Consider the following 27,981-nt stretch of genomic DNA (forward strand, 5'->3'; position numbering starts at 1 on the left):
CCACATGGGGGCGTTTCTTCACATCTAAGCAGCTTTCCTTGACTTGATTGAAAGTGTTTCTTTCTCCTCTCCCCTGTGCAATCCTCGTGCTCGCTCGTGCACGTTCACGAGGCTGGGGCCCAGGGGGCCCCTAAAGAGCCGCTTGTGCATTGAATTGACTCTGAACTCAAGGAGCACCTTCGTCAAGGCCAGCAGCTCTCCAGTTATTGCCTGAGAGGACAACTCATGATTTATCTACCCCAGAGGCATCCAGAGGGTGCTTTGGTTGCATATTTCCAAACATGGATGCAGGAGGCGGGATTCTGAACCCCCCACCCCACCCCACCCCTCCCTCTATGTCCACCAGTGCCGCTGATTCCCAGCTGTTCTTCTGTGATCCCTGCAGGACGCATCCTGCACATTAAATTCTCCTGTCCGTCCAGAACGCACTGATATCTGTTTCCACCACTCCCTTCCCTGGAAAAAAACAAAAAAAAACATTGCTGACCGTTGCGTAACAATCAGTTTCTCCCAGTGTGTCAGAGTGAGAGTGTTTCTCATCACGGAGACGCGTTATGCGCGCACATTACGCACAAATCGCGCTCTGGAGAGAGGAACCTCCTCAGCCCGATCAGGGTGGGCTGAGCCGTGAGGAAGAGGTGTGTGTGTGTGTGTGTGTGTGTGTGTGTGTGTGTGTGTGTGTGTGTGTGTGTGTGTGTGTGTGTGTGTCAGTTTTAAAGCACCATGAAGCACATTTCAGGACAGTCATATTCTGATCCAAGAACGGAGCGACTCCAAAAGGAAACTTTCCGAAAGTTTGAGGCTGAGACGAAGCAGAAAGTTCGCAGCTGATCCAGAGAGGAATCCGCACAGATAAAGTAAGACTTTCACCACTTCTTTTATATTAATATTAAATATATAAAATAAAGCTGGAACCTGAACTAACGGCTTCCTCCTTCTGGCGAAACAAAGTCCTCATTGGTGAACTTTATTGGATTATTCTGCTGTTGGCGTCGCTTCAAGAAGACTTTTCAGTCTAATGGGGTTTCTTTGTTCCTCTTTATGACAGAGATGATCAAATATGTCACAGCTTTTAAAGGTATTTTTATTCACTGAACTTCATTTAATCGTCTTGGAATTCAGGTTCAGGTTTCGGAGTGAGTCGAGGCAGAAATGTTATTGGAGACGGTGAAAGGAGAGTTGTTTGCTGTTTCAGTCTTCATGCCCTGCATCCTGCAGCTGATCCACACTTTCTTATTCAGTGCACAGGATTTATTGATATTTTCCTGCCCCGGTGAGGTCATTTTGTCCCATTGTTGATTTGTTTAGCAGCAGATAAAGGTAGATTAATTGTGTACGCACAACTTTGGATATCATTCTAGTCTGGTAGGAGGACAATCTTCAGATAACTGGAAGGACACTCCGTTGAGCACAAACATCAGACAACAATCCCTGAAACCCGAACAATGATTCAAAGTCTAGCCAATAATCAAAACGAAGAACTAACTAAACAAAACCCCAAACTATTGGTCCGGTGAGCGCTTTTATTTGGGTCTCCCAAAGTGCCCCCAAGTCTTAAAACAACCCCCTAAATACGCCCACCTTTTGTCAAGATTAGCCTTATTTCCTGAGAAATGAATGAAAATAGAAATAAACTGACAAACAAAAAATAAAATGCATCTTGCAAATGTTAAAGAAAGTGAAGTAAAAAAATATTTTGTCCATTTTTATATTTGGATCCGCCTCCCACACGTTATGTGAATCAAGTTTTGTGGAAATCTGTTTGGTAGCTTTTACGTAATTTTGCTGACTGACCGGCTGACCGACCAACCAACCAACCAACCAACCAACTAACCAACCAACCAACCAACCAGCCAACCAACCAGTAGAGAGTAGAGTGGAACTTTATTGATCCCTTAAGGAGGTACCGTCAACCAACCAACCAACCAACCAACCAATCAACCAACCAACCAACCAACCAACCAACCAACCAACCAACCAACCAACCAACCAGTAGAGAGTAGAGTAGAACTTTATTGATCCCTTAAGGAGGTACCGTCAACCAACCAACCAACCAACCAACCAACCAACCCACCCACCCACCCACCCACCCACCCACCCACCCACCCACCCACCCACCAAACAACCAGTAGAGAGTAGAGTGGAACTTTATTGATCCCTTAAGGAGGTACCGTCAACCAACAAACCAACCAACCAACCAACCAACCAACCAACCAACCAACCAACCAACCAACCAACCAATCAACCAACCAAACAACAAATTAACCAACCAACCAACCCACCCACCAACCAACCAACCAACCAACCAACCAACCAACCAACCAACTGATCAACCAAAGAAACAAAGAAACATGTCAACAATGACTCCCCAGTGACGGCAATGAGAAGTCCTGGATCTGCCTCTTTATTTGGCTCCACTCCAAACTCTAATGAGCCCTTCCTCAACACAAGCCCAACCAAGCTCCAAGAAAAGCGTAATTTTTCCGTAATCCCACCAAAAGACAAACAAACAGATGGCGGAGAAAATGTGAGCTCCTCGGTGGAGGTGATTAAGCTCCACAGTCTGAAGCTGGTGGGAACAGTCACTTGAAATTGAAGCACTTATCTCGAGGGCCAGTGGGCGCGGAGGCCGGGCCAGCGTGCCAACAACAACTGCCTGCAGAGCGGTGCAGAGGAAGAGGCCACGCCATAGTGGAATAAAAAGACGTAGGTAGGAGGTAGAGATAGACATGAAAACCCGAACCAACCCAATCTGGAGTCCCTGCTGACCTAGACTAAAGGCTGGTTATCATTTTGTTCATGCTAGATTAGTGCCAACTGGCTCCCACACTGATTATCTCATGTAATAGTTGTGTTTTACGACTTAACTGAATGAATTTTGCCACTTTTTGGGCTTTAATTCAAACTTTTCTGCTTGAGCAATTTTTTCTTAAGGGCTTTGGGAAGATTTCTAACACAAATCTCGCTGGAGAGCCTTGGATGAAGGCGATGAAATGAGGATTGTTTACAAGCTTTGCTGATGGCACCATTAGAAATCCATTAAACGCGTTTAAGTGTAAAGGAGGACGATAAAAGCATCGGTCTTGTTGGATGTGTTTTAAAATCAACCGAGCTGAAGAAATTCAATAAACTTGACTCATAACAGAGGATAAAAATGGTCAGTTATAATTATATATTGCTTTTTTTTTTTTACCCAAACTTATCTGTGAAAGAAAAAGAAGCAGAAGTTTATTCCAGAATGACTTGCCATCAGTTAATTGCATTAAATCTGTTTATGATTCGTGAAACAAGGGTTAGTATTCAAGATTGTGATTTTTACCAATGTCTTGGAAGTTATATTTTCATCTGTTGGTCGTTTGAACGTCAGCAGGGATACGCAAAAACGAATTTCCACTAAACTTTGTTGAAGGGATTGATATATGTGTCAAGCAAGTTCCTTCTTTTTTAATGTTTTCCTAGAAACACTTTCATAGAATAAAGATGTCGGCAAAATCTAATGATATATTTTACAAAAACGCCGTCGTTAAATGCAAGTAAATGCGAAACAGACAGGATCAGATACCATGACTGCGGTTCAGGGTGGGGATCATTGCTCAATACTTAATATAGCATGTGTCATAATGATTTTGTGTGCCTTTGTCAAACATTTAGAGGATTTAGAAATAGAGGAATGTCATCTGACCGCCAGATAAACAGAGGAAGTGAAGGAGCTGAAAATCAGAAGTGACCGCTGATTCACATTCTGCACTGGCACCAAAGGTTTTTCAAGGCGTTAATGCGATGCGCCCCCTCCCCACCTTTTCCTCAGCTGTCTGACCTTGTGACCTGCACTACATACTTTCAATATCGCAGCGTTCTCCCATAAGTAGCGCTCCTAGTCCGTCCCGTGCAAAGCGGCGACGCTCAGCGGCGCTAGTCCGGATCAAATAGCTTAGATAACCTTCACCGTGCTGCACGTAGCATTTAAACCCCTCACACAAACCGCCATCATCCAATCACAGCCTCACGCATTTCTTTCATTCCAAGTAGCGCATATTATGCAACAGCTTTACATTTTATAGGGTTCGGCTCAGACAGAAGTTATGAAAGTATGTCTCCGAGACTGAAACACCTTCTGCTAACAAGTTTAGCTAAATAATTTATTCTTTTTTAGAAACTTTTTATTAATGTATTTTTTAAACAAAAACAACAAAAAAAGTAATAAAAATAATAAAATAAAATAAAATAAAATAAAATATGAAACAAAATATTTCCAAACATTAGACTTTTTTTGTTAGCTAATGAATTTAGCATTGCTTTTAGTTTATAGAAATAAAAATGCAAAACATTGCTTAAACACAAGTAACAAACTGCAGAAGTGATGCTTTTTGCTTTTTAGGAATTTCAGTTTGTAATTAAAAAAAAAAAAATTTTTATGGTTGCAAGTTGACTCATGACTCGCGCTCACAAGAAACTTTAGCTAACGCCCAAAGTTAGCATTGATTTGCTAGTTAGCCACAGCTGCAACATGAGCATCAACAACTTACGCTTACGATTAGCTCACGATTCGTCACTAATAGCGAACGCAGCCCTAACAGTCGATGTGTACATCACCTCCAACGGTGGATTTTGAAGCGTATTTATATGCCGAGGTAGAGTTTATGGGTGTTTTTTTTACAGTGCCACAAAAAAGCCCCATCCAAATGGTTCCCTTATGTTTTGATAATTAACCGTTTAAAATATGTGACATTAAATTGCAGCTGTTGAGCAACAGGAGGGAAAAAGGGAGGAAGTCTTTCTCCTTCTGCTGGTCATTGTGGCATAAACTCCGACTTTTGACGAGCAGAAAGTCAAACTTCAGTATGACAGATGATCTAATTCCGTTGTAATTATTAGTGAACTGTACGAGGGTGGGGATGTGACAGCGGGACATATGTTCATATGATTTACATACCAACTGGATAACTAGAACCACAGCTCAAGTGAACAGACTGTATTATTTCACGACAGATGGAGTCCAGCTGTTTGCCAGATCGCTCCGGGTAGCTGATAAGGATGAAAGGTTTAATGCTCCAGAATGCTTTGAGAAAGCCTGAAGGCAGACAATTTGGTCACTGTGGGAAAACTTTCAAAGAAAAGCAGAACTGGATGAATGTTCATAAATGAAGCTGGTTTAAAAACATCCTCAGAGGAATAAAACCTCTGCCAACAGTCATTAGCATCCCATTCTGTTGGCCTGCAAACTGTTCTGGATGACGAAGGTTTGGTTGTACTTGTCAGAGATTGTGGCGCTCTCTCCACTTGAATTGTAATTATCATCACAAATTACAATCTGTTTAGATGCTCTAATGGTCATTGGACTAAAGTTTGTTCTGTGATATCTCCCTTTTCAATTTGATTGGAGCATAATCTGGTGCAGAGAGCAGAAACAGGTTATTCACAGTCTCTGCCATTTACGCATGAGGCAGAGAAGCTGAAACTCCTTAATAGTTCAAGCTGTGAAATAATCTGGGATCACACAGTGAAACATTCAAAGGTCATAAGATGAAATAGTCCAGGTTCATACAATGAAACAGTCCAGGTTCACACAATGAAATTATTTGGAATAAAGCTGAACTTTTTCTGATAAATCCGGAGGCACCACACAAGGTCTGTGCCACTGTGAGATGTGTGATAAGTTGTGTCTATGAACTCTTGATCATTTTTTTCCTAATATTTATCCTAGAATGCCAGCCGAGCGATTAACAGTAAGAGGAACATCGGAGGTGGGGCGTTTCCCTGGAGCGGCGCCCCCCACCCGGGTAGAGGTGTCCATTCACAAGGAGAGCGAAAAGAAACCAGAGGAGGGATTCTGTAGCCGCTGGTTCTGGAAGATATGCCCATGTTGCTTTAAGCATCACAACAGTGCCTCATATGATGTCACAGACAAGATAGAAATGATCAAACCCCCAACTCCAGCCCTTCCAACGGACCCCGAAACCATCAAACCAAAGCCCGAGAATGGCGAGGCAAAGGAAACCGAAGGTATCGTTGTAGACTTCTGTGATGAATGTCTGTTTAAAATCATGATCATGATGGTAAACTACAGAAACCATAAAGACTTAAATATTCCTTCCTCAGAAATGAAGCTGTCGGTGACTTCGGTGGATCTTCTGAGCTCAAAGACGGGTCAGAACAGACAGGAGCATCACACTGACCTGTATGCGGGGGATGACATGATCATCCGTAGAGGACAGTCTTTCCATATAGAGCTGGAGCTCAGCAGGCCTTTCAACGCCAACACCAATAAGCTGCATTTGGACCTGAAAACAGGTTTGGAATAAAGTTCTGAACACCCTGTTGTGACACTTAACGTGGGAATTTAAATATCCTTGATGAATAAACTGACAAATAAAATCATATCAAAAAGATCCCGATTAACTTTAACGGTGGTCGAACCATAGCTGCATCACAACTTTTAGATTCCATCCGCCCCCAACAACCTTAACGGTTTCCAGACCTCAGGACACCAGACACCATCCTGTGGTATTTGCAGACCTCATACTACCGCGATCTGCTACCCACTGGGGATTAAAAGGCCATTGCATCACCACAGTGTTACACCCACAGTTAAAAAGGAAGAGAGGAGGAGGGAAGAAACTGACAGAGACAAATATCCCACCTTTAAACTTTGGACATTTGTGCCAACTTTCACAAACTAATCAGTTATTTTGTCCAACTGAGACACCAAATAAAGATTCCCAGTCAATCCTCACCAAGGCTTCAGCCATAAGAGAGTGTTTTACATTGATTTCCTTTTTCAGGGAGTACTGAGAGGGGAAGTCCAAGTTCAGAGAAACAATGGTGTCTTAATAAATACCATGTTCTGCTCAGTAAATGGCAGCAGGGTGCCCCAGAGCGAACAACTGAGGCCAAAGCATCCAGTCAGACGTTCTAAAAGTCGCTTCAGTTCTTTGTTTGTTTTTCTTTTGCATAATGTTCAATCTCCTAAGACACAAACTTAAAAATGTGTTTGGCTTTCCGAGATGTGCTTAGATGCATTGTGGGAAAAGTTTAGCAGCACCAGAATTTGTTTGCTCAAACTATGCACAGTTAGGTGAAGAGATGTGAAGCATGTGTGGTTGGGTTTCCTACGGTTGTGTGATCTGCTGTGGGAAGAATCTGATGTGATGTGAAAAACGGAGTTTCCGAATTCCAGGTGAAATGAAATGAAATCTTTCCTCCTCTGAACACATTTAAAATTCAAACACATTAATGTTTAAGCTATAAATTGTACTTCATGGCAAGTCCTTATTTTTTGTTAGCAGGAACACAAGAAATAATTCAGAAGGGTTTTCACAGGGCTTTGTGGAGGGGATGGCACGACTCGGGTATGGGGTACATTGGGGAATTGATTTCCTGTTTAGTTTTGTTTAGTTTTGTATAAAACATTAAAAGACTGGGAGCAATTTTCCTTATTATGTAAAATCTCTCCATTTCCAAGGAACAAAACAATTTTATTCTTTGACATTGGGTGAAGGAATGTGTTGACTGTCGGTCTTGTTTGTTTTTATTGGACCGAGCCAAATTCTAACTGTTTGGTGTTGATGCTAAGCTAATGGATGGTCTCAAAGCTCCAACTTACTATGAATGCATGTAATGCACCTCAATTTGGTGGCGACGCATCTAGGGTGTACCCTGCCTCTCACCCATACCCAGCTGGGATAGTCTCCAGTAACGCCTCTGAAGATGAGAAAACTGATGAATTGAGGACGTAGCATATCAGGCTAGTGTTCATGAACATTCTTTGACAGTTTTCTTTCTTTTTGTAACCTACCTTGAAGGTACCTTGCCCATGGTCTCCAAAGGAACCCACGTCATCATCCCTCTGGTGGACCAACTGGAGGAGAAACGCTGGGAGGCCAAGATCACGGAGGTAGAGGGCAACAAGATCAAGCTGTCCGTCAACTCTCCTGCCAGTGCAGTGTGTGGACTTTATGGACTCACGGTGACATGCAACTCCTCCAAGGACGAGGTGGGGACCGCTCACACCTCCGGCAAGAACATCGTCATACTCTTCAACCCCTGGTGTGAAGGTGAGACTGGCAGTAGGTGTGAACAAGGCCGTGGGACGGCGTTGGGGGGGGGCTGGAGAGAAGTGGCAAGTCAGAAATGAAGAACGGACAGTGTTGCGCGACATGTCTGGAAGTTTTTAAGCGCTACGTGATGAACTGTTAGTTTTGGTGTGGCACATTTTTCTCTTGTGAAATCAACCTGATCCCGAGCAAAAGCACGATTTGGGAATAGCGTCATTATTCTAATAACTAGCAGCACTGCAGGGCAGATGTCTGCTGGCTGTTGATCTGATGTAATGTTACACACGGGTTAGAAGGTCCAACCTAATCCGTTAGTGTGTCGCTGTCCGTCAAGCGGCTGCAGCGTGACCCCGACTGCGGGAGTTGAGTTACTTCTCTAGGGGTGTTTCAAGACTGCTATGTTCCACAGTGAGCCACAGGTGGAATCAAAATGATTTAACCCATTAAATATACAGTAATCCCTTGATTATTTGCGCTTCAAGATGCATGGCTTCACTACATCATAGATTTTTAAGAGGTAGTCACGTGATACCGTATGCCCCTTCTATTGGTTGACAGCATCCGTGTGTGCGCTGAATTTCCGAGACTCTTAGAACGCAGCGCACTTCCGTGTATTAAAGAAACACTTTTCTTTCATACGAAAGTGCTTTAAACAGTCTATAAGAGTGTGGGAAATGGTAATACAGGTATAAGGCGGTTTAATATCAGTAAAGGGAGGGTTCATAAAAGTTAAAATTACCGTAAATGATAAAATAAATAGTTCGCAGCTATATCGCAGAATTTCATTTTTTGTGGGTGGTCCTAGAGCAAATTAACCGCGAGTAATGAGGGATTACTGTATTACATTTATCGTCAGGGTACTAGTTATCAGCTGTCTAAAATCACCAAATCACTCAGTAAAAGTTTTAACATCTCCAAGACGTTCACCAAAACTGACCCAAAAAGAACCACAAAAGTGGCTCCGTTAACTTAGAACCGCCTTGATTAGATCCAGATGTTTTTGAAGGCTGTTCTGTGGAATCATGAAACCAAACTGGACCCAAACTAGGCCCTAAGCTGATGGATCCCATCAAGGATCAATAAATCCTAGAAGAAAACACGAGGAAGATGACGCTCCAGTCATCATTGGACGTCCCAAAAAGTATTCCAAGTAGACTTCAGAGTCCACCAATACCTGGTTCCAGAAGAAGTCCTGGATCATTCTATAGGCCGTCACCGTCACCTGACTGGAAACCACAGAAATGATCAAAGAAGTATATGAGATTACAGAGTTCACAGAGTTTAAGCCTCCTTGCATTCACAGATTGGCTTTACCCATTGAGAAGAAAGACATTTAACAAGTCGTCATGAGCAGATCGTTACCTGACAGCAACAGGGTTGATTTCACTGTCAGAAAAACAATGTTTTCCACAAATTCGATAAAGAGAAACTGTTCTGTCTTTCATTACTCGCTTGCTGCCTTTGGCTTTCAGCCCAGTTCTTCGCTCACACTCGTAAAAGTCAAAATCATACAATTACTGCAAGAAAAAGCTACGGGGCAAGAGTAATCCCGCAGTCGGTAACAACCTGTCTTCTCCTTTACTTTTACTGCCTTTATATCGTCTCCACCCAGACATGCCCCCGTCTTCCTATCTGTTGACCTCATCCTCAATTCGTCTCCCCGCGGCGCTGCTTTCTGGCCTTCGATATCCTCCACTGAGCGTCTGCAGAAGCTTTCGCTAAGAACTGAGAATCACAATTATCACAGCTGCCAGTTCCTGTCAAGCTCTACTTTCTCCCGTATAACCTCGAGACACTCCACCCTTCCCCACCCAAGCATAACTTCCCCCCTTTCTCTCTTTCGTCCCCTCATGACTTTGTTAAGCCTGTTCCTTCCACTCGCTTTTTTTCTCATGTCCATCGTTTGCTGCTCTCCCACTCGTTATTTTTGTCACGTTGCTTTTCCACACCCAGTAGGAAATCACAGCCACCACAGCAAGAAGATAAAAAGATGGACAAACAAAGACAGATTTTTCTAACCCGGGTCAGGAGGGCACATCCACGTCGTGCTGATGTCACTCAAAATAGGCCGCTTCCCACAAATGAACACGGGCCCCTCTGCAGGGCCCATTGGCTCATTGTGTTGCTTAACCATTTCCTGTCCTTGAGACATTTCATTTGTGAAAAGAAATCACATTCTTGAGCGATGTCGTCACCGAGGAGTTGAGTGGGGCTCATTCTGGGCCCCTTTCACCCACAAAGAAGCAAAAGCTCTACTTTTTAAATTTAAATTTGACCCGCTGGTTGGACTGAAAAGCGGATTATTTCCTGGTTTGTATGGAGGCAAGAAGAAAAGCTGCTGTAGATCAGACTTCTCAGGTTGATCTGGCCATGACATCTGGACCGAAGACACCAAAGACTAAAAGAGGTGTAGTTCTGGACTGAACCTGGTTTGGTTTGTTTCAGAATGGATCCAAACCCCTTTAGCGACTTAAAGCTTCTTGATATGTGAGGTGAGCGGCTCTGGAGTGTAGGTGTGTGTGTGTTAACAACGAACCACACCCATCATGGCGTCATCTCCAAGGTGACGTTAACTGTCTCTGAGAGCGTGAGTCAGGGTTCGATCATTGTCTGCTGCCTCAGGGTAGGAAAACACTGACTATACCTTTTAACCTACCTTATTGAAAGTTCAGTGATCCCGTTGGTGCATAGATGGTTGCATCAAACACCAAACCAGTCATGTAGTTGGGGGCGGGACTTAGATGATTGGTTTTTTTGCAACTTAGAAGCATTTTTGTCCAACGCTGTCATGTGTTTCCAGGGGACATGGTATTTCTGGATGATGAGGAGGAGAGGAAGGAGTACGTTCTCAACGACACTGGGAGAATTTACTACGGCACAGAGAAACAGATTGGTTCTCGCACATGGAATTTCGGGCAGGTACGGACCCCAAAAACAAATCTGTGACCGAGAAGCATCGGAATGCGTCAGGTTTTCAACGAAGTTCGTTTCAGTTTCATGAGGGAATCCTGGAAGCGTCTCTGTTCATCCTGGAGAAGAGCGACATTCCTCCGTCCGGCCGAGCTGATCCGATCAACGTTGTCCGGGTTCTGTCTGCCATGGTGAGTTTAAAGTTGGGTTTATTGATGGGAAGTCAAGTGAAATATCTTTGACCATACTTTAAACATCCAAAGAGAAAGGTTGTGTTTTTCCCCCCCCGTTGCTTAGATACTCTTGATTAGCTTTGAATGACGATATGATGGCTGAACCATTTCCTTGTTCTCCGTTCCCTTTAACAGGTAAACGCCCAGGACGACTTTGGGGTTTTGGTGGGGAATTGGTCTGGGGACTACTCTGACGGGGTATCTCCTGCAGCGTGGAGCAGCAGCGTGGAGATCTTGAGGAAATACCACGCGTCCGATGGAATACCAGTGTCATATGGACAGTGTTGGGTTTTCTCTGCTGTCACAACAACGGGTGAGACAACAGGCAGGTCATGTGATGGTGTGCACATGTGCAAAAAACACATCAGGTCCATCAGTCATGGCTTGTTGGTGCTCACTGGTTCTTCCCAGATGGTGCGCAGGATCCCTCACATGATAGCTAGCTGACCCTAGCACATGTTGCCTAGCCAGCACCCAAAATACCTCACACTGACATTCCTGCCATACCTCACACCTTCGCTTTAAAGGAGACACATGTGTTGCTTTCATTCAGTTGGGATTGTAAAGTCCTGTCAGTCAAGCAAATTCCATCGTAGAAGAAATATAACGTCTGGGAACAGAATTATTAAACGTGAATTGAGTTTTAATCAGCGTTTGTCTTCGTCTCCAGTGCTGCGGTGTCTTGGCATACCGGCCCGCAGTGTGACCAACTTCCAGTCTGCCCACGACACCGACGTGTCCCTCAGTACGGACGTGTATCTGGATGAGGACCTGGAGCCCATCGACTATCTCAACAGTGATTCTGTGTGGTGAGATGTGACACATGACCACGATAGCGCACGGCTAAAGCCAAGTCTCAGGAATGAAGTAGCTGCCGTTTTCCAACTTGAAACCCCAGAAAAGTTGACGTCTTTCATTGTAGAGGCCGATCTAAAAATCTGCTCCTCATGAAATTATGTTTGTGAAGGCAGAAAGACTATATCTTATGTTAGCTTATCTCATCTCATTGCATCTCCTTTTATCTATCTTATGTCATCTAATTTTATCTCATTTTAATCTAATTTGATCTAATCTAATCTTTCTCATCTCATCTATTTTATCTCATCTCATTTTATCTCACATCACCTCACCTCATGTCATCTCATCTCTTCTCATCTTAGCTTATCTCACTTCATCTCATCTAATCTCATCTTAGTTTAGCAAAAACTGAGCCAAGCTAATTGTTTCCCTCCATTTTCCGGCGTTATGCTAAACGTAGCGAGCTACATCCCTGCAGTTTATTCCTCCAAATATCAAACTCCTCCTTTCTCATATTACCATCCCATCTAGGAACTTTCACGTGTGGAATGACTGCTGGATGGCGAGACCAGACCTGCCCCCCGGTCATGGAGGCTGGCAGGCCGTCGACTCAACGCCCCAGGAAACGAGCCAGGGTACTTTCCGTTGTGGGCCCGCCTCTGTCAACGCCATCCGTGCTGGCCATGTCTACCTCAAACATGACACGCCGTTTGTCTTTGCTGAGGTGAGAGATATTTTTGTTATCGTTCTCTAAATGTTCAAACCTGCAGAGGAAACAAAACTCTTGGTTCTTTCCTGTCAGGTCAACAGTGATAAGATCTACTGGCAGAAGAACCTGGACGGTACGTTCAGCCAGATCTTCAGCGAGAAGAAAGCGGTGGGCCATTGCATCAGCACTAAAGCGGTGGGATCTGAGGAACGGGCGGACATCACTCACCTCTACAAACACCAAGAAGGTAGCAGCAACTCCACAATCTGATCAGTCATCATCTAACAATGTGCTGATGTCATGTTTTCCCACTCATTTCTTCTCCGTCTTGATTAGGTTCGGAAGAGGAACGCATTGCCGTGGAGACAGCCAGTCGCTACGGAAGCAAGCCGAACATCTACTCCTCGCCCGTGGCAGAGGACGTTTCCATTGAGGTGAGGATGGAGGGTGAGGGACCTATGATGGGAGCCGATGCCCAGCTGAGCATCCTGTTGAAAAACCTGAGCTCGGAGCCGCGGCGGACCACGCTGCACATCCAGGTGGCCGTCATGTATTACACCGGCGTGCTGAAGGGAACCATCAAGAAGGAGCAGCTTCCTGTGGAGCTTCTGCCCAATGAAGGTCGGTTTATCAATATGTTAGAGATTTTTTCTGGTCATTTTCTTCTAAAAAATTCTATATATTTACTTCTTCTAACTTACGTCTGATCAACCCATATTAATTTTTGGACTACAGTCACAACTTTTAGTTTTAACCCCGCCCCTTGCAGGTATTTAAGGTGGCCTCGCCCCGAACACCCCAAAGTGATCTTTTTTTGATAAACCTAATCTAATAGTTTCAGGACCTAAACCAAAGTGAGACTGCGACTGGTACATGGGTTTCGTGAAGTTTGGACAGAGCCATGTTTTCTTACCCTTGGCTAGTCTTTATGCTAAGCTAATGAGCTAATGTGTACAAACTGCTGAGCCACTGTACCTTCCCTCATAGAAAAGACCATAGACTGGGTACTTCCCTACCAAGAGTACCAGAACCAGCTGGTGGATCAAGCAGCGCTAATGTTGACCCTCTCTGGAAGAGTCAGTGAGACCCAGCAAGTCTTAGCCAACCAGACGACTTTCAGACTCCGCACACCAGACCTCACCATCACGGTGGGTTCTTGGTTTTGCCGATACCTTGTCAGGATTTGTTTGTTTCCCTCTATGTGGACTCATTTTGAATTCCGTTCTGTAGCCTCTGGGGAAAGCTGTGGTTGGTAAGGAGATGGCGGCAAAGATAATCTTCACCAACCCGCTGCCCCGCATGCTAAAGGACGTGGTGTTCAGAGTGGAAGGCCTGGGTCTGCAGAGGGGCCACGAAGTGGTCGTAGGGTAAGAAGACAAACACATATCTGTCTAGTTCTTCTTCACCTCCGTCGCAGACATGCTAACATCTCCTTCCCCCGTCAGAGACGTTGGCGGTCACTCCACGGTGACGTTGACGGAACACTTCATCCCCACTCAACCCGGACCCAGGAAGCTGGTGGCGTCTCTGGACTGTAAGCAGCTCACGCAAATTCACGGGGTGGCCGACGTCATCGTTCGTGAGCAGTGAGAGTGAGTTAGCGTCACACTCCTTCGCTTCACCGTCTCCTCATACGCCGAGAATTATATGAAGTGTTCCTTTATCGTTCTGTATTCCAGAATAAACGAGTACCAACTGTAGGATTATCGGGATTAGCAAGCATTTTTATTCTGATGTTTTAAAGCTGTGTTTGTTCTTGAAGGTGCAGAGCGTCGGCTCTGTTGTTACTGTAAATACTGCTTGTATTCTATTCATATGAAGGAGGGTACTGTGACGTGTGTGAAGATATCGATATCAACCTTTTTTTTTTAATGAAAAAAATGTTGAACGAGGATATTTTTATGTTAATGAATGAAATTGACCTGAAAATACAACAACGGAATGTGTTTTGTGTGATTCTTCGTGTGTTTTAGCTGCGTGATGTCAAGTGACTTGGTGTCAAGTCACAAATGTAATGACTGAGACTGATCGAACGAGAGGAATAGCGAGAACATCCATGACTACTGACTTCACCTCGTGTGGAAACAATTCAAACCCAACCAAACAGAAAGGAGCTAATTAAAGTCAGCAGACCAAAATAGTCAAAATAAAATCTATGCTGAGATTCATAGATCGACTGAAGGTCATCAAGAATGAGAACATTTCTATTTTCACTTTGGTTATCATGACATTATGACCTGTTACAGACTTGGTAATTACTCTGGACTTGTTTTTAATGATATTTTTATGTAAGTTTGACTCGTCAGACTTGACTTCAGACTCCATTCGAGACTTTTAATGTCTTGATTTGTCACTAGATTTATAATTTGTGTTTCACTGAGGGATTGATTGAAGATTTTCAGCCTTTTTATGGAACTCGCCTGTTTTGACTTTTACTCCGCACTTGGCAGACTCCATCATTTGAATATTGCATCCTTCCTGCAGAACTGTACTGACCACTGCTGTGAATCCCACTAAAACCCAGTCTGGAGCTTTCACTTTGCCTCAGTTTGACTCTGTTGTGTTTACCGTCAACCCAACAAACCACAATGTGAAGGAAACTAACAACTCTATACACTATTTATCTGCCTTATCAATGTTATTTTTTTGTACTGTGTTAATAAAACTGGCACTGACACAACCTGAGTTTCCTTATTTTCGTCTTCACAGATATCAGGATTGGAGGCAACAAGTGCTTCCTTGAATTTTACATTTCTGCATTGAATAATTTTTTCATGCACTGCAGGACGGTTGGTTATCTGTGCAGCGACTCGTTCAGAATGCGTAACTTCAGGCCGGTGACACGCCTTTGTTGATCTTCATTCATGATATTGATGACTGACGTGATTCCCCGGTTCTGGAATGTGCGATAGTGGATGTTTTTTTTAACTTTGACCTGCTTGGAGATGAAGTTACTTCCTTTGTTCTCAAAGTCATGCTATGAATGTTAAACATGTGTAAAATGTGTGTTTTTCTTCCGTATGTCCTGTTACTGTTGGTCTGCAGACACAACATTATCGAACATGATGACAATCTCTGATTTTCTACGTAAAGCTCACAGTTAAACTTTACCGACCTCTGCAGGTCAAAAGACAGAGTGCATCTCATCGGCGACACGCGATGGAAATACTTTGTAAAATAAACTTTAATTGTCACGGTATAAAATACAACATAGTTTGATCCTATATGAAAAACAGCAGTGTGTGATTGACTCATTAATGGTATAACGGGTTAAACAGTAGAGACCATTGGGGTCGGCAGTCTTAGTCCACTAGGTCTTATGCTGGGGACCGGACTGTGGTCAGTCTGGACCAAAAAACGTTTGCAGTCCGAACCGGCAGCTGGAGAGACACCAGTTCACCTCCTAAGCACTGCCGAAGTGCCCTTGAACAAGGCATCGCCCCCCTATGAGCTGGGGCGCACCATTATGGAGCCATCCGCCACTCTACACGAATATATATACTTATGTACACACACATATATATGTTTATGCATGTAAAAATATAGACTGAGTGGAAAGAATTCCTCCAAGGGGATTATTGAAGAACACTTCTTCTTCTTTCCTCTTCTTCTTCAAGTAGTGGCTCAATTATTAGTGTCAAATAAAACCAACAATACAGCATTAAAAAAAATTGTTTCCTAACAAGGTAGGTTAAATCGAAAACACTTAAATTCAGTTAGTTTAATACAGAAATAAAGGTAATAAATACATTCAACCGTTGAACTAGATGAGACCTACAGATGCAGACCAACCAGCATGCTTCAGGTGAAAACATTTCCATGTTCGGACCAGCGTCAGTCTGTTGAGCTGCATATCGACTCCACCACTCTGTTGAACTCCTCTGGCTGGTCGGCGTACACGTGATGAGAGGCGTCGTTTATCAGCTGCACAGGGCCACAGATCAGGCACGCATTAAACACAAGGTCATTGAATTAAAAGACTCCTGATTGGATAATGTCTTCCTCATGACTCACCACCACTTTGCTTAGGGCGTCGCTCCTGATCTGGACTACTCTATCTCCGGATGAGCTGTCCACCCAGGATCGTGCTCCGTATAGCATGGTTACAGGCATGGAAGGGGGCAGCAGGTGAATCCGGTGGAGCATGGGCCTCTTTGCCCAGCCGAGAGACTCTGTCATGGCCCGGAATCCCACCTCACCACTGGGAGGGATGGGGAAGGTGGTAGGAGGTCAGTCAGGAGACATTAAAGCACTGTGTGCTCATTACAATGGGCTCTGACATCACATTCAAGACTGTTGCACTGTGTGAACCTGGACTGTTTCACTGTATAAACCTGGACTGTTTCACTGTATAAACCTGGACTGTTTCACTGTGTGAACCTGGACTGTTTCACTGCACGAAGCTTGAACTTTTTTGATATGTATCAAAACACATAGCATTAATTAACTTTGGATCTTGTGTCATGTTGGAAATTAATTCAAAGCTGTTTCTTGTGCGTAAAAGGCACAGATGCAAACTAAATCGACTCCTTCCCGTCTCAGCTGAAATGACTGAACTCCTTACACTTTAGGATATCTAAACAAGTTCTGTGATTCGGTGATGTGTTCACTGGCTCACCTGGGGGTTTGTGCATTACAGTGGTAGATGTACTGCGTCATAGTGTCATCATCAAACAAATCTTCAAATTTCCTTTTGAAATCAGGACGGAATCTGTTCACCAATCCTGGACCTGAAGCCGTAACAGGGAGTGAGTCTAAGCACATGTGGCTGAGTGCATGGTTAAATGGACTGTCAGGCATCTTACCCCATGGTCCTGCCGCTCTGATGACGGCCAGGGGGTTGAAGAGGGAAACTACGGATGCGATAGCTTTAACCCAGCGAGGAGCACTTGGCCTCTTCACCACCTCCGCCCCCTGAGCCCCAGGAGCCTCTGGGGTCTGCTGTCTCTCTGGGAAACCCCAGGGGTCGACCAGGATGAGATGGGACACCCTGGCAGAGGAGAACAGAACACATCATAATTTGTGCCATCGATCCGCCCTCACACAGGTAGAGTCTGGCACTGTATAACTTCTATACAGGTTACGTTCAGATGCAACAGTCCACCTGGGTAAAAGCTGGTTAGAGCTGCCCCACAGTCTTTGAACGGTAACCAAAGAACAGGAAAGTAAAGGTAAGGGTACTGTCTCAGTTCAGAAGCCAACGGTACCCAACGTCGATGGGAGGAAGGTCAATGTTTGCTGTTCAAACATTCACCATTGTCTTTTCACATCAAATGAGTAAAAAAAAAATCCATAAATCCATAAAGTCTGTCACTTCCCCACATATTTTTCACTATGTCTTACTAGCATCCTTAAATGTAGCCACAAGAGGACACAAGCCAGTGTCTTATTGTGCCGGTCCCAAGCCCAGATAAATACAGAGGGTTGCGTCAGGAAGGGCATCCTTACCTGGACGGGTACTGGATGGCGTATGAGGTTGCCAGGTATCCTCCCAGACTGTGTCCGAGTAGAATCATGTTCTCCAGGCCGACAGACTGCCTCCACTGCTCAATAGAGTTCACAAACTGCTCTTCTGCATTGGCGGCATCCGATGGGAACGGCGGCCTGGAGCTCCTCCCAAAGCCCAGGAGGTCAAAGGCGTAAACGGGCCGCGACCGACTCAAGGCCTCCAGGTTGCGGATCCACAGGCCTACACCTCCTCCAAAGCCGTGGACCATCACCAGAGGAGTCTTCGCGGCTTGAGGAAAGAGGGTAGTTACATGAGCACCGAGAATCTTTGACAAACAGGCAAAGCAAGGACAAAGGCGGTACCTTGTTCTACAGGTTTCTGCACCACTTTATTGGTAAGGGTCAGAGTCCATATTCGATCTTGGTTGGGTAGAGTCACAAACCGGGCCCATAGGTCGCTCTGAATACCTGCCAGACAAGACAAACAGACCCTCAGTGAGGTTAATTTCACAATAGATCCAGATAAAGACTGGAGATAAAGGCTGGGCAGCTTTTGTATCAAGGACAAAAGCTTTACTATGCTTATGTTAGCTTTACATAGGGGTGATAATATATTTTCACAGTATCTCTTCCATACAGTATTGATTTTTTAAGTAATATTTAATAAATCAAGACGAGATGTTGTTGACAAGAAGATATGGGCCTAAATTATTTCAAGTTGTTGCTCAGATTTAAGGTGAATTTAAGTAATTTTTCATTGTACTCTGAGAAGAGTTATGATTCAAAATGTTCTTACAAGCAAGAATCTTGGACTCTGTAGTCTTTAAAAGGGACATGGAGGTCGGTCGCCAGGAAGGCCACCAGTTCCAGACTGAACTAGACCTGAAAGAAAGACAGAACGAAAAGCATGAAAACCACAACTGGTAGAGCCAAAGATAGAACGGATCCACGGCTAACAGGTCACCGAGGGTCAAGAGGTCAACACACTGTCGTGTTTGAATTAGTAGCATCTATTCGGAATACGCCAATTCTCTTCGTTGCAACAACAAATGTTGATAAAGGAAGCGGAACCAAGAGCGGGTCGCCTTATTCATGGTAAACGTACTGGGTTCCCCCTTGGATCAGAACCAGGTTCCATCATCCTGGTACTTCTATACTGACATTTGCTGAGTCATTCCACGTCACTCAATGAGGAGCAGCAAACGACATGCTAATGTGAATAGAAGCCGATTTAAACAATCTCATTTATTATAAACATGAACACACAGTTCGCTGCTGTAGTCATTATTATTACATCACCATAACGTCACACGTGCAACGGAAGTGACACAGGAAGTTGGTGAGTGGATATTTAATTCCTAATGTTAGAACTGTTGCTTTCACATTAATATTACCGGTGTGTAACGGAAGTAACGATGAAACAAAAAAACAAAAAAAAAAGCAGGTAAGAATGAGAGGAATTGTGTCACCTGTTCACACTCCATGTGTGACTCAGGTGCAATGACACAGCAGTATGGGGAAGTCAACATGTCCCGGAGAGAAACAACAACACAAGTAGACACACGTAAAGTTCCGGACGGACTTACTCTGCGTCACAATCGTGAATCGGAGCTGCGGTTGTAGCGGGATCCATCTGCGGACATATTTCACCGACAGCAGCCGGTTAGACCTTCCTTCCGTCTGTGGTTACTGTACTACAAACGAGGTCTGTTGATGGAATGTTTTGTAACGTCGGAAATCGTGGGTCAGCTGACCGGAAACAAAGATCTTCTATCATGAAGACTCCTCACATGTACGCAAGAAAGCGTCGCCCCGCATAAATGGTTACTTAAGATTTACCAATTCACGCACCGGATTAATTTCTGTTTCAAAAACGTGTTATTAAGTGTTATAACTTGTAAAATAAAGATTCAAAAATGTTGTGTGGACGGTCTGAGCACTAAAATGCAACATCGGATGAAGAATTCCGATTCCTTTCCGAGTGGGTCATCTTTATTCCTTTTCCATCTCTCTGTTGGGGTTTCGGAAGATATTTTGTGTGGGACCGAAGCCACTTCCGGTTACTGGGACACGTCACTCATTTGACTGCGACGGAACCGCTGTTGATCCGGTTTGGTCCTGATTAGACGTGAGAATCATGTCGAACTCGGTGTTATCGGTGATCTCCCGGTTTCTGGAGGAGTACAGCAGCTCGACGCCCAACAGGCTGAAGGTGGTGGACGCTTATCTGCTCTACATCCTGCTGACAGGAGCGCTTCAGTTCCTCTACTGCCTGCTGGTCGGCACCTTCCCCTTCAACAGCTTTCTGTCCGGCTTCATCTCCTGCGTGGGGGCCTTCATCCTCGCAGGTCGGTTTGGGTTCGAGTCCGGATAAAAACTCCCGTCAGTTCGAGTTGATTTGGAAAGATGTTGGACGTCCAGTCGGCGATATCGAGTTAGGCTAGCTAAGCTAACAACGTCACGGAGTAATAAATTATGATTGCGCGGAAAATAAATTTACTTTATTTGAATATAAATGTTAAAAACACTAAAATTAAATAGAAACTATCTTTATTATCATCATAGGATGTGTTCCTGTTGCTATTTTGGCAGCTAGCTCTGTTAGCCTTGAGCTCTGTTAGCCTTTAGCCCTGTCAGCCTTTAGCTCTGTTAGCCTTTAGCTCTGTTACCCTTTAGCTCTGTTAGCCTTTAGCTCTGTTAGCCTTTAGCCCTGTCAGCCTATAGCTCTGTTAGCCTTTAGCCCTGTCAGCCTTTAGCTCTGTTAGCCTTTAGCCCTGTCAGCCTTTAGCTCTGTTAGCCTTTAGCCCTGTCAGCCTTTAGCTCTGACTGCACCTAACTCTGCTAGCCCTTAGCCTAGTTAGCCGTTAGCTCTAATGACACTGATAGCACTGAGCTATCAGTACAGTAAATGCTAGCTTCATTCAATGTTATTTTTTGTGTTAATTCAATCTGAACGTTTTAATTTGTGTGTTCCTATTGCAAGTCATCACACTGGTATATTTATTATGCATTAATACAATATTAATAATAATTTTATTATGACTGTAAATAATGAATACTACAGTAAATCCAGAGTTTGTAGTTTTAATATCTGGTTTGATATTGTTAAATTAAGAGAGCTGTTAGTCACATTAATGTCTGACATATAAATGTTGCAAAGGAATCTGCTCCACTTATTCCTATAAATCAATAAAACAAAGAGCAACATGCAATTTAATATTTCCCCAAATACCAGTGAAACCAGATGAGTCACAGCCCTGTTGGATTACATTTAGATGGATGTAACCAATAAAATGTTAAATGCTAAATTTACAACAACAAAAATGAATTCTTTTTGCTATTCAGACATAGAATGAGAAACGCGTGACTCAGATCTCAATTTGAAAACATTGTGCATCAATCCGGGTGAGCTTTTGTGTGTTTATACTCGTCATCTATTTGATGGATCGCTTGGCTTTAAATGTACACAATGAGGAAGAAATGTGAATATTGAGCTCCAGCTTTCATGAGAATGAATGGAACTACATTAATTTCCTCCAGATTTTGTTAGGCCCAAACATAAAATGCACCATAATTCCACAAATGATAACATCAGTATCAATCAGTGGAGAACTAAACTGATGTCCTTCATGTCTTTGTGTTTTCCTCAGTGTGTCTCCGTATCCAGATCAACCCACAGAACAAAGGAGAGTTCCTTTCCATCTCACCAGAGAGAGCCTTCGCTGACTTCCTGTTTGCTCACACAGTCCTCCACCTGGTTGTGATGAACTTCATTGGTTGAAACAGACATCATTCAGCGTCCTCCACCCAGATGGTGTGTATTCCTTCGTTTCTCATAAACCGTTGGTCGTATTTGTTCTCAGCCTGGCTATTCACGTCCACGGCGTGCTCGGCCTCTTCCCTCCCCCTCATCGTCACATTAGCCATTCCCATCACTACACTGTCAGTAACAACAGCTCCATGTGTGATAAATCGGACTTCAGCGTCACTTCCAAGATATACGATAGCACGTATATTTCTTTTGCTCTGCTAGATAAGTGTTATTGAAATTTTTAGACTTGCACACAGGTGGAGACTTCATTTCCTTTCTGTTGTTTAACGTTGTGACCTCTTCTTCTTTTCCACAGATCACAAAAAACTACATCTGCTCTTCTGCCGGAGATTCGCTCCATCCAAGCTTCACACGGCATTAGTTTCACAATGTCAGACATGATGCAGTACAATTTTCTTACAAGTAAATTGTTGATTAATTTTTTTTAGGTTAAGATTTGTAAAGAATTCCATTTTTGAGAATAAGAAATAAAACCAGAAATGGAGCTCTTGTGACTAATGACTCAGTTGCTTTCAGTTATCAGTGATGGAAAAAAAAAAGTGACCGCTAAAATACATCTAATCAATAATTTGAAGATTCAGTCAAAGATAAATTTCTGCAGCTGTAAATATTTTCTCAGGCTTTAGAGCGACATGTGAGAAGTGTTGAACGTTGGGTATTTAGCAAAGAAAAAGATTCCCAAACATTTTATTCTACTAGAAAGGAGTTCTAATTTTAAAAAAAAATTACAATTATAGTCTATTAACATCTGGGTTCAACCATAAATGATGTATAAAACCACAGTAAAATCATTTGAAACAAACATTTGAAGGCATGTTGTCAAAGCTGTTCACACTAAAGGTTTCTCCTGACGTTTTGAGCAGATTTTTTTTTTTTTCCCCCTGAGAAAATCTACTACAAGTCTGTTCGAACAAAAAACAACAACAACATAAAGCAGCTTTTCACCGAGCAGCAAGAAATGTCAGAACACGGGAAAAATGTCACGCAACTCCGTCAACTGTTGAGTTTTCTGAAAGTTCCGTTTAAATTCCGTTGACATTTTCCACACAAGATGAATTATGATTTGTAGCCAAAGCATGAAGGACTGGTTCTTCAGAGACAAACTTCGGCAGAACAGTTTGGGTCTTGAAATAATTGTTAATTTACTGAATGGAACAAATCCAACATTTTCAGACATCAAAATTACCTGCAGAGAAGTTTGAATGCAGGAAAGGTGTCATTAAACGTATTAATTCAGAAACAGGTGAGTTAAAGAAGACAAGAAGATAAAAATGTGTGAAGGTACAGGATGAACACACTGTTAGCTAAATTTGGCTAATGTAGCTTAGGCTAGCAAAAGAAATGAAAAGTTCTTACAAATGAATGAAAATGCAGAATTGCATACATAGATGTGTGCCTCATACGTTTTTTTTTTTCTTTACTGAACCAGCTGTGGTCTGAGCTCGATGCTAATTAGCATTAGCTAACTAAAACGAAATTGTGCTTAAGATCTGCTAAAGTCTGAAAATGTAAATGAATCTGTAAATTCTGTAATGTGTGTAAATTCTAAAGAATTCTTATTATGAAAATAATCTTATTGTGAAAATAAAAATAATGACAGATAAAAGTCGTTTTTTACGTCGAACATTTCTGGAGCAGGTGTTAATAAATCCTCGATGCTGTTTAAAAATATTTAAAAAATTATAATTATAGGAATAAATAGAATTCTACGTCCTTTAGTATAGCTTTTTGATAAATGAGTTTAAGTTGTGAGGTAAAGTCTGTCCAACACCTACAAGGTTAAAATCTACAGTATGTGTGTGTGGGGGGTCATCTTCAGGTCACATGACTTGGGATGCATCTGCTCCTGAATCTGGAGTCCATTAACGGATGAAAGATCCTCCACTCCTATAAACCCACTCTGAAACATGCCGACGCTCCTTAAACGCACCGTCATCCTGCTACTGTGGGCTCCAGGTATTGATTCTGACTTTATTATAATATAAAGTAATAAAATAACTGAAGACAGGAATATTGTTTTCTTTATTGATCACTCCTTGGAGACAAATCTAACATTCTTAATGGGTTTTGTGTTTGTTTTATAATAATATATGAAATTCTTTGGTAACACTTTTTTTTTCTTTCCGTTTTCGTGTGAAAAACTTATCTCCATTCAAAGTGGGATAGTCCCATTTGAGTTGAGAACAAAGACAGTCGTTTGTTAGCGTTTTGCTAGAAATGAAACTGAAACCCCGAAAACGGGGGTGTCGCCCAGGTCAATGAGGCCTCGCTGTGTCCTAGCCTCGGCCCTCAACCTGTCGTCTTTTACCAGCCGTCTTCTGCATGGTGACCACCAACAAGCAGCGAACCGTCCTGGAGGGTCGATCGATCACCGTCCCGTGTCACTATGAGCCCCAGTACGCCAGCTATGTCAAGTACTGGTGCTGGGGCAGGACGAGGGTGTGGTGCACCACGTTAGCAAGAACAGATAACCCCCATTCAGACGACCCAGCCGAGGCTAAAGTGAGCATCTCGGACTCTCCGGGCCATCTGGCGTCCATTGTGACCATGAACAACCTGACGGAGGCAGATACAGGCTGGTACTCGTGTAGCGTGGAGGTAGGCGACGGCTGGACCCCTGATGTTTTCAAGTTCATCTACATCAATGTCGTTCACGGTGAGTTATAACCCTTAATGAACTACGGAGTTCAATTTCATCTCACTGGTGTTGGATGTGAACCTGCCGTAACTTTTGGTTCCACAGGTTTGTCCGTGGCGGAAAACAAAGTTTTTGGTGAAGTAGGGGAAGAAGTCTCAATCAAATGCTATTACAGTGAACGACTCAGGTATCGGCCCTCGTTTGTTTGATTTACCGTCAAACTCCTGGTGTAGAGTCTTTACGGGTATTAGACGTTCTTTGGGATGTCCTGCCCTACAGAGGAAACAAGAAGAAATGGTGTCGGATGGGAGACTGGAGCTCCTGTCGGACGGCAGGTCCTGAAGAGAACTTCAAAGACGCTTTGGTGTCGATCTGCGATGACGGAAACAGGATGTTCACCGTGACCTTGAGGAATCTGCAGCTGAGCGATGCCGGCTGGTACTGGTGCATCGTGGGACAGATGCAGCTAGGTGTGGAGGTTCAGGTCACGCCCAGTCTCAGGACCAGTAGGTTTCTCTTAAAGTGACAGTAAAGTTAATTTTAAGTGACATATATGTTATTTATCATTCAGTGGTCACATGGGCATCATACGTCATTGGCGAGCAACTTCCGTCATCCAGCTCCTTAGCAACCACAGCTAGCATCCATCTGTTTAGTGCTAAAACAAAAGGTTTTGACCAACGATTGCAAAATTGCAGAATCATACAGTTAAAAAAGTTAAATTGACCAACGCTGACCAAAGATGAAGGAATATTTAAATGATCATATATGAAGCAAATTTTAATTTCTAAAGCCTTTTTTTTTTTTAGAGTTTGACAAACTAAATCTCATAGAGTAGTTTTGCTCTAGAACAAGAATTTGTGATTGATCGACGGCAATTATCGATTGGCGGCTTTGCTGGGTGTTGTCCTGTTTTTAGGACGAACTAGCTTAAATTATCATTGCACTGCTATCATTATTTTCATCAAATAGCTTTCGGTTGCTGATATAAGATCCTTAAACATCGATATGTATTTGTGATATAAAGGTGTTGATCATCTCTCAACGTGGAGTCATTCTGAAGCCCCACCATCTCCACCCGGCTACTGGTGAGACCTGATCGTCACATCTCTTCTTTTAAATCAAACTTCTCCCAGGGGAACATGGTCCATATTTTTCCACCGTCTCTACCTCCACCAAAGTGTTCAGCAGACGACTGTGTTTGTGTTTCAGGTTTATCAGCCTGACTTTATTGGCGTCTTGTTCTCTGCTGGTCGTCATCTGTTTGTGTTGCAACAACAGTAAGGAAACTCCTCCTCCTCCTCTATGATTTCTTTACTTTCATTTCCCAATTTGGGAAGACTTCCGTGTTATTATTTGTGTGTTACAGGGCCTCGACATGTAGCCCCGCTGTATGAGCCGCAGAAAGCGAAGGTCATCACGAGCTGGCGTTAAAATATCTGTGGTGATTTAAGTCTGTTTCAAACTGACGATCAGACTCTTTTTCTCTTTCTGCCTCCCAGTTTTTCGTCCGTCATTCGCCCCAAGGTGGCATGAAGGCAGCGGTTTATGTTGCTCTTACAAACCCGGTGTCTTTTTTTTTGTTGTCATGCTTATATATAGCATGTAGCACACGTCTAGTTTTATCTTCACTATTTTACACTCAAACACTTGCAGGACGACTATTATCTCTACCGGTCCTGCGAGAAATGTTACCTAAATAATCTGAATTCACAAGAATTATATTTCAAATGATAAAATGTGCTATTTAGGGTTTTTTTTTTCCACACTGGAGCTGTTCTACTTTTATATTATTAAGATTTTCCTGCTGGTAATATTTGTTTGTTATATTTACAGTGGATTTTTTAACCAGTGTAGTTGAACATTTTGCACCGGATTTGAATAAAAGTGTGCTTTAATTCAATTCTGTTGTAATTCATTTAGTTATATTTCAGTTTGTATATATATAGTTTATAAATATGTAGTTTATATACGCAGACATGTTCATAATAACAGTAGAAGGTTTAAAAAGGTGAGAAAACCTCAAAATTCTTCAAACACTGTTTATTTTAATGCACACAGATACATTGGGGACACTGTGTATTTGAGTTCAAAGCAAAAATAAGTGGAAAAAGTCATTGGATTAGATTATATTCTATAGAAAATTAAGAAACAATGTTAAAAAAAATAGCAGTGTTGACATCTTTATTTATAAACTCAGAAATGTATAACCTGTATACAATGCGTCCTCGTTCTTTGCGGTTAATGCGCTCCAGGAACCACACGTGATTAAGGAATCCGCGATCAAGATCGTGTTCTATATATCTTATTATTTACGGTAATTTAAACGTTCATGAACCCTCCCCATACTGATATTAAACCACCTTCCACACACTCTGACAGACCGTTTAAAGCACTTTTGTGTCCCACGAAAGTCCAAGACTGACAGAACGCAGCGCACTTCCGGATGCCGTCAGCCAATAGAATTCCCGTTACGGTATCACGTGACTACCTACTAAAAATCCGCAATGAGATGGAGTCGTGAGCGTTGACGCGCGAATGCGCGAGGGCGTACTGTAAACTCAGAAATGCTTGAAGATGAACCAATTATTACCAATTATAAACTAATATTTAGGTGTTTGATCACGTTTTGATCGAACTATTTACTACTACTTTCCACAATTCCTATGCTTTTTTTGGTTTTGCCTCAAAAACATCATTTTCTATGGGATTAAGGTTCAGGGTTTGTGCCTGCCAATCAATGACCTGAATTTTGTATGGAAACATGATTTTGCTCGCTTTTGTATTTGGAGTCATTGTCCATTTCAAGAGCGTTCCCTCTTCAGCGTACTGCAACGGGACTTCTATCATTCTATTATTCTAGTATTCTGATGGACTCAAACTGGTCCATGACCCCATGTGTGTGAGTTCAGTGTTTGCAGGTCTTCTGTGGACCTTAGACCCAAAAAGAACAATCTGACTTTCATTAGTCCACAAAATAGTGTGCAATTTCTTTTTAGGCCTGTCATTGGGTTCTTTGGCAAAACTAAAAATCGTTTCAGCTCGTCTTCTTTTTTAAACAACGGGATTTTACAAGGGCTTCTTACTGTTACCTGTAGCTGGTAACTTAAATAGACGTTGTCCGATTGTTAAAGTTCTCACAGAAAACCTGAGATCTTCTCTGATCCTCCTGGAGCTGAATATATACTATAAGTTATATAAGTTTAAATATACGTATATATGCGCAGCAGAATCATTTCTGCCACTAGATGGAGGTCAACCCTCTGTAAAATATGTTATCTTTAAGCACCTCTCTCTCTTTCCTGACGTCTTTGAGTCTCGTCAATAAATCTGTTGATCGGCTGATTGGGCATCTGGGA

The 27,981-nt window shown here is 42.9% G+C and overlaps 4 protein-coding genes across 5 annotated transcripts; 3 read left to right on the plus strand and 1 right to left on the minus strand.

The window, feature by feature from the left end:
- Positions 1–576: 576 nt before the first annotated feature.
- tgm1l1 (transglutaminase 1 like 1) lies at positions 577–15,384 on the plus strand. 2 transcript variants are annotated; one of them, XM_068340007.1, is made up of 14 exons: positions 580–857; positions 5,705–6,003; positions 6,100–6,291; positions 7,803–8,054; positions 10,855–10,973; positions 11,048–11,155; positions 11,333–11,510; positions 11,868–12,006; positions 12,527–12,719; positions 12,798–12,951; positions 13,041–13,325; positions 13,692–13,852; positions 13,935–14,071; positions 14,150–15,384. In XM_068340007.1, the coding sequence occupies exons 2-14, from the start codon at positions 5,706–5,708 to the stop codon at positions 14,292–14,294; spliced, it is 2,361 nt and encodes a 786-aa protein (XP_068196108.1). In that variant the 5' UTR covers positions 580–857; position 5,705; the 3' UTR covers positions 14,295–15,384. The 2 variants fall into 2 exon arrangements, with proteins under 2 accessions (XP_068196107.1, XP_068196108.1); XM_068340006.1 differs by having other exon boundaries at positions 577–857; positions 5,705–6,291.
- Positions 15,385–15,855: 471 nt separating this feature from the next.
- abhd4 (abhydrolase domain containing 4, N-acyl phospholipase B) lies at positions 15,856–20,025 on the minus strand. Its single transcript, XM_068340008.1, has 8 exons — positions 19,739–20,025; positions 18,949–19,034; positions 18,516–18,620; positions 18,153–18,441; positions 17,510–17,694; positions 17,323–17,434; positions 16,719–16,905; positions 15,856–16,628 (listed from the first exon to the last, which is right to left on the minus strand). Exons 1-8 carry the CDS (start codon positions 19,783–19,785, stop codon positions 16,539–16,541), a joined length of 1,101 nt encoding a protein of 366 aa, XP_068196109.1. The 5' UTR covers positions 19,786–20,025; the 3' UTR covers positions 15,856–16,538.
- A 175-nt stretch (positions 20,026–20,200) lies between these two features.
- On the plus strand, positions 20,201–22,468 carry dad1 (defender against cell death 1). Its single transcript, XM_068340009.1, has 3 exons — positions 20,201–20,500; positions 21,803–21,966; positions 22,280–22,468. The coding sequence occupies exons 1-2, from the start codon at positions 20,290–20,292 to the stop codon at positions 21,931–21,933; spliced, it is 342 nt and encodes a 113-aa protein (XP_068196110.1). The 5' UTR covers positions 20,201–20,289; the 3' UTR covers positions 21,934–21,966; positions 22,280–22,468.
- A 1,251-nt stretch (positions 22,469–23,719) lies between these two features.
- Positions 23,720–25,848, plus strand: pigr (polymeric immunoglobulin receptor). The gene is made up of 5 exons (XM_068340902.1): positions 23,720–23,737; positions 24,265–24,640; positions 24,728–24,809; positions 24,902–25,128; positions 25,835–25,848. The coding sequence occupies exons 1-5, from the start codon at positions 23,720–23,722 to the stop codon at positions 25,846–25,848; spliced, it is 717 nt and encodes a 238-aa protein (XP_068197003.1).
- Positions 25,849–27,981: the final 2,133 nt, after the last annotated feature.

Source organism: Antennarius striatus, chromosome 18 (genome assembly GCF_040054535.1).
Source record: "Antennarius striatus isolate MH-2024 chromosome 18, ASM4005453v1, whole genome shotgun sequence".
NCBI lineage: Eukaryota > Metazoa > Chordata > Actinopteri > Lophiiformes > Antennariidae > Antennarius > Antennarius striatus.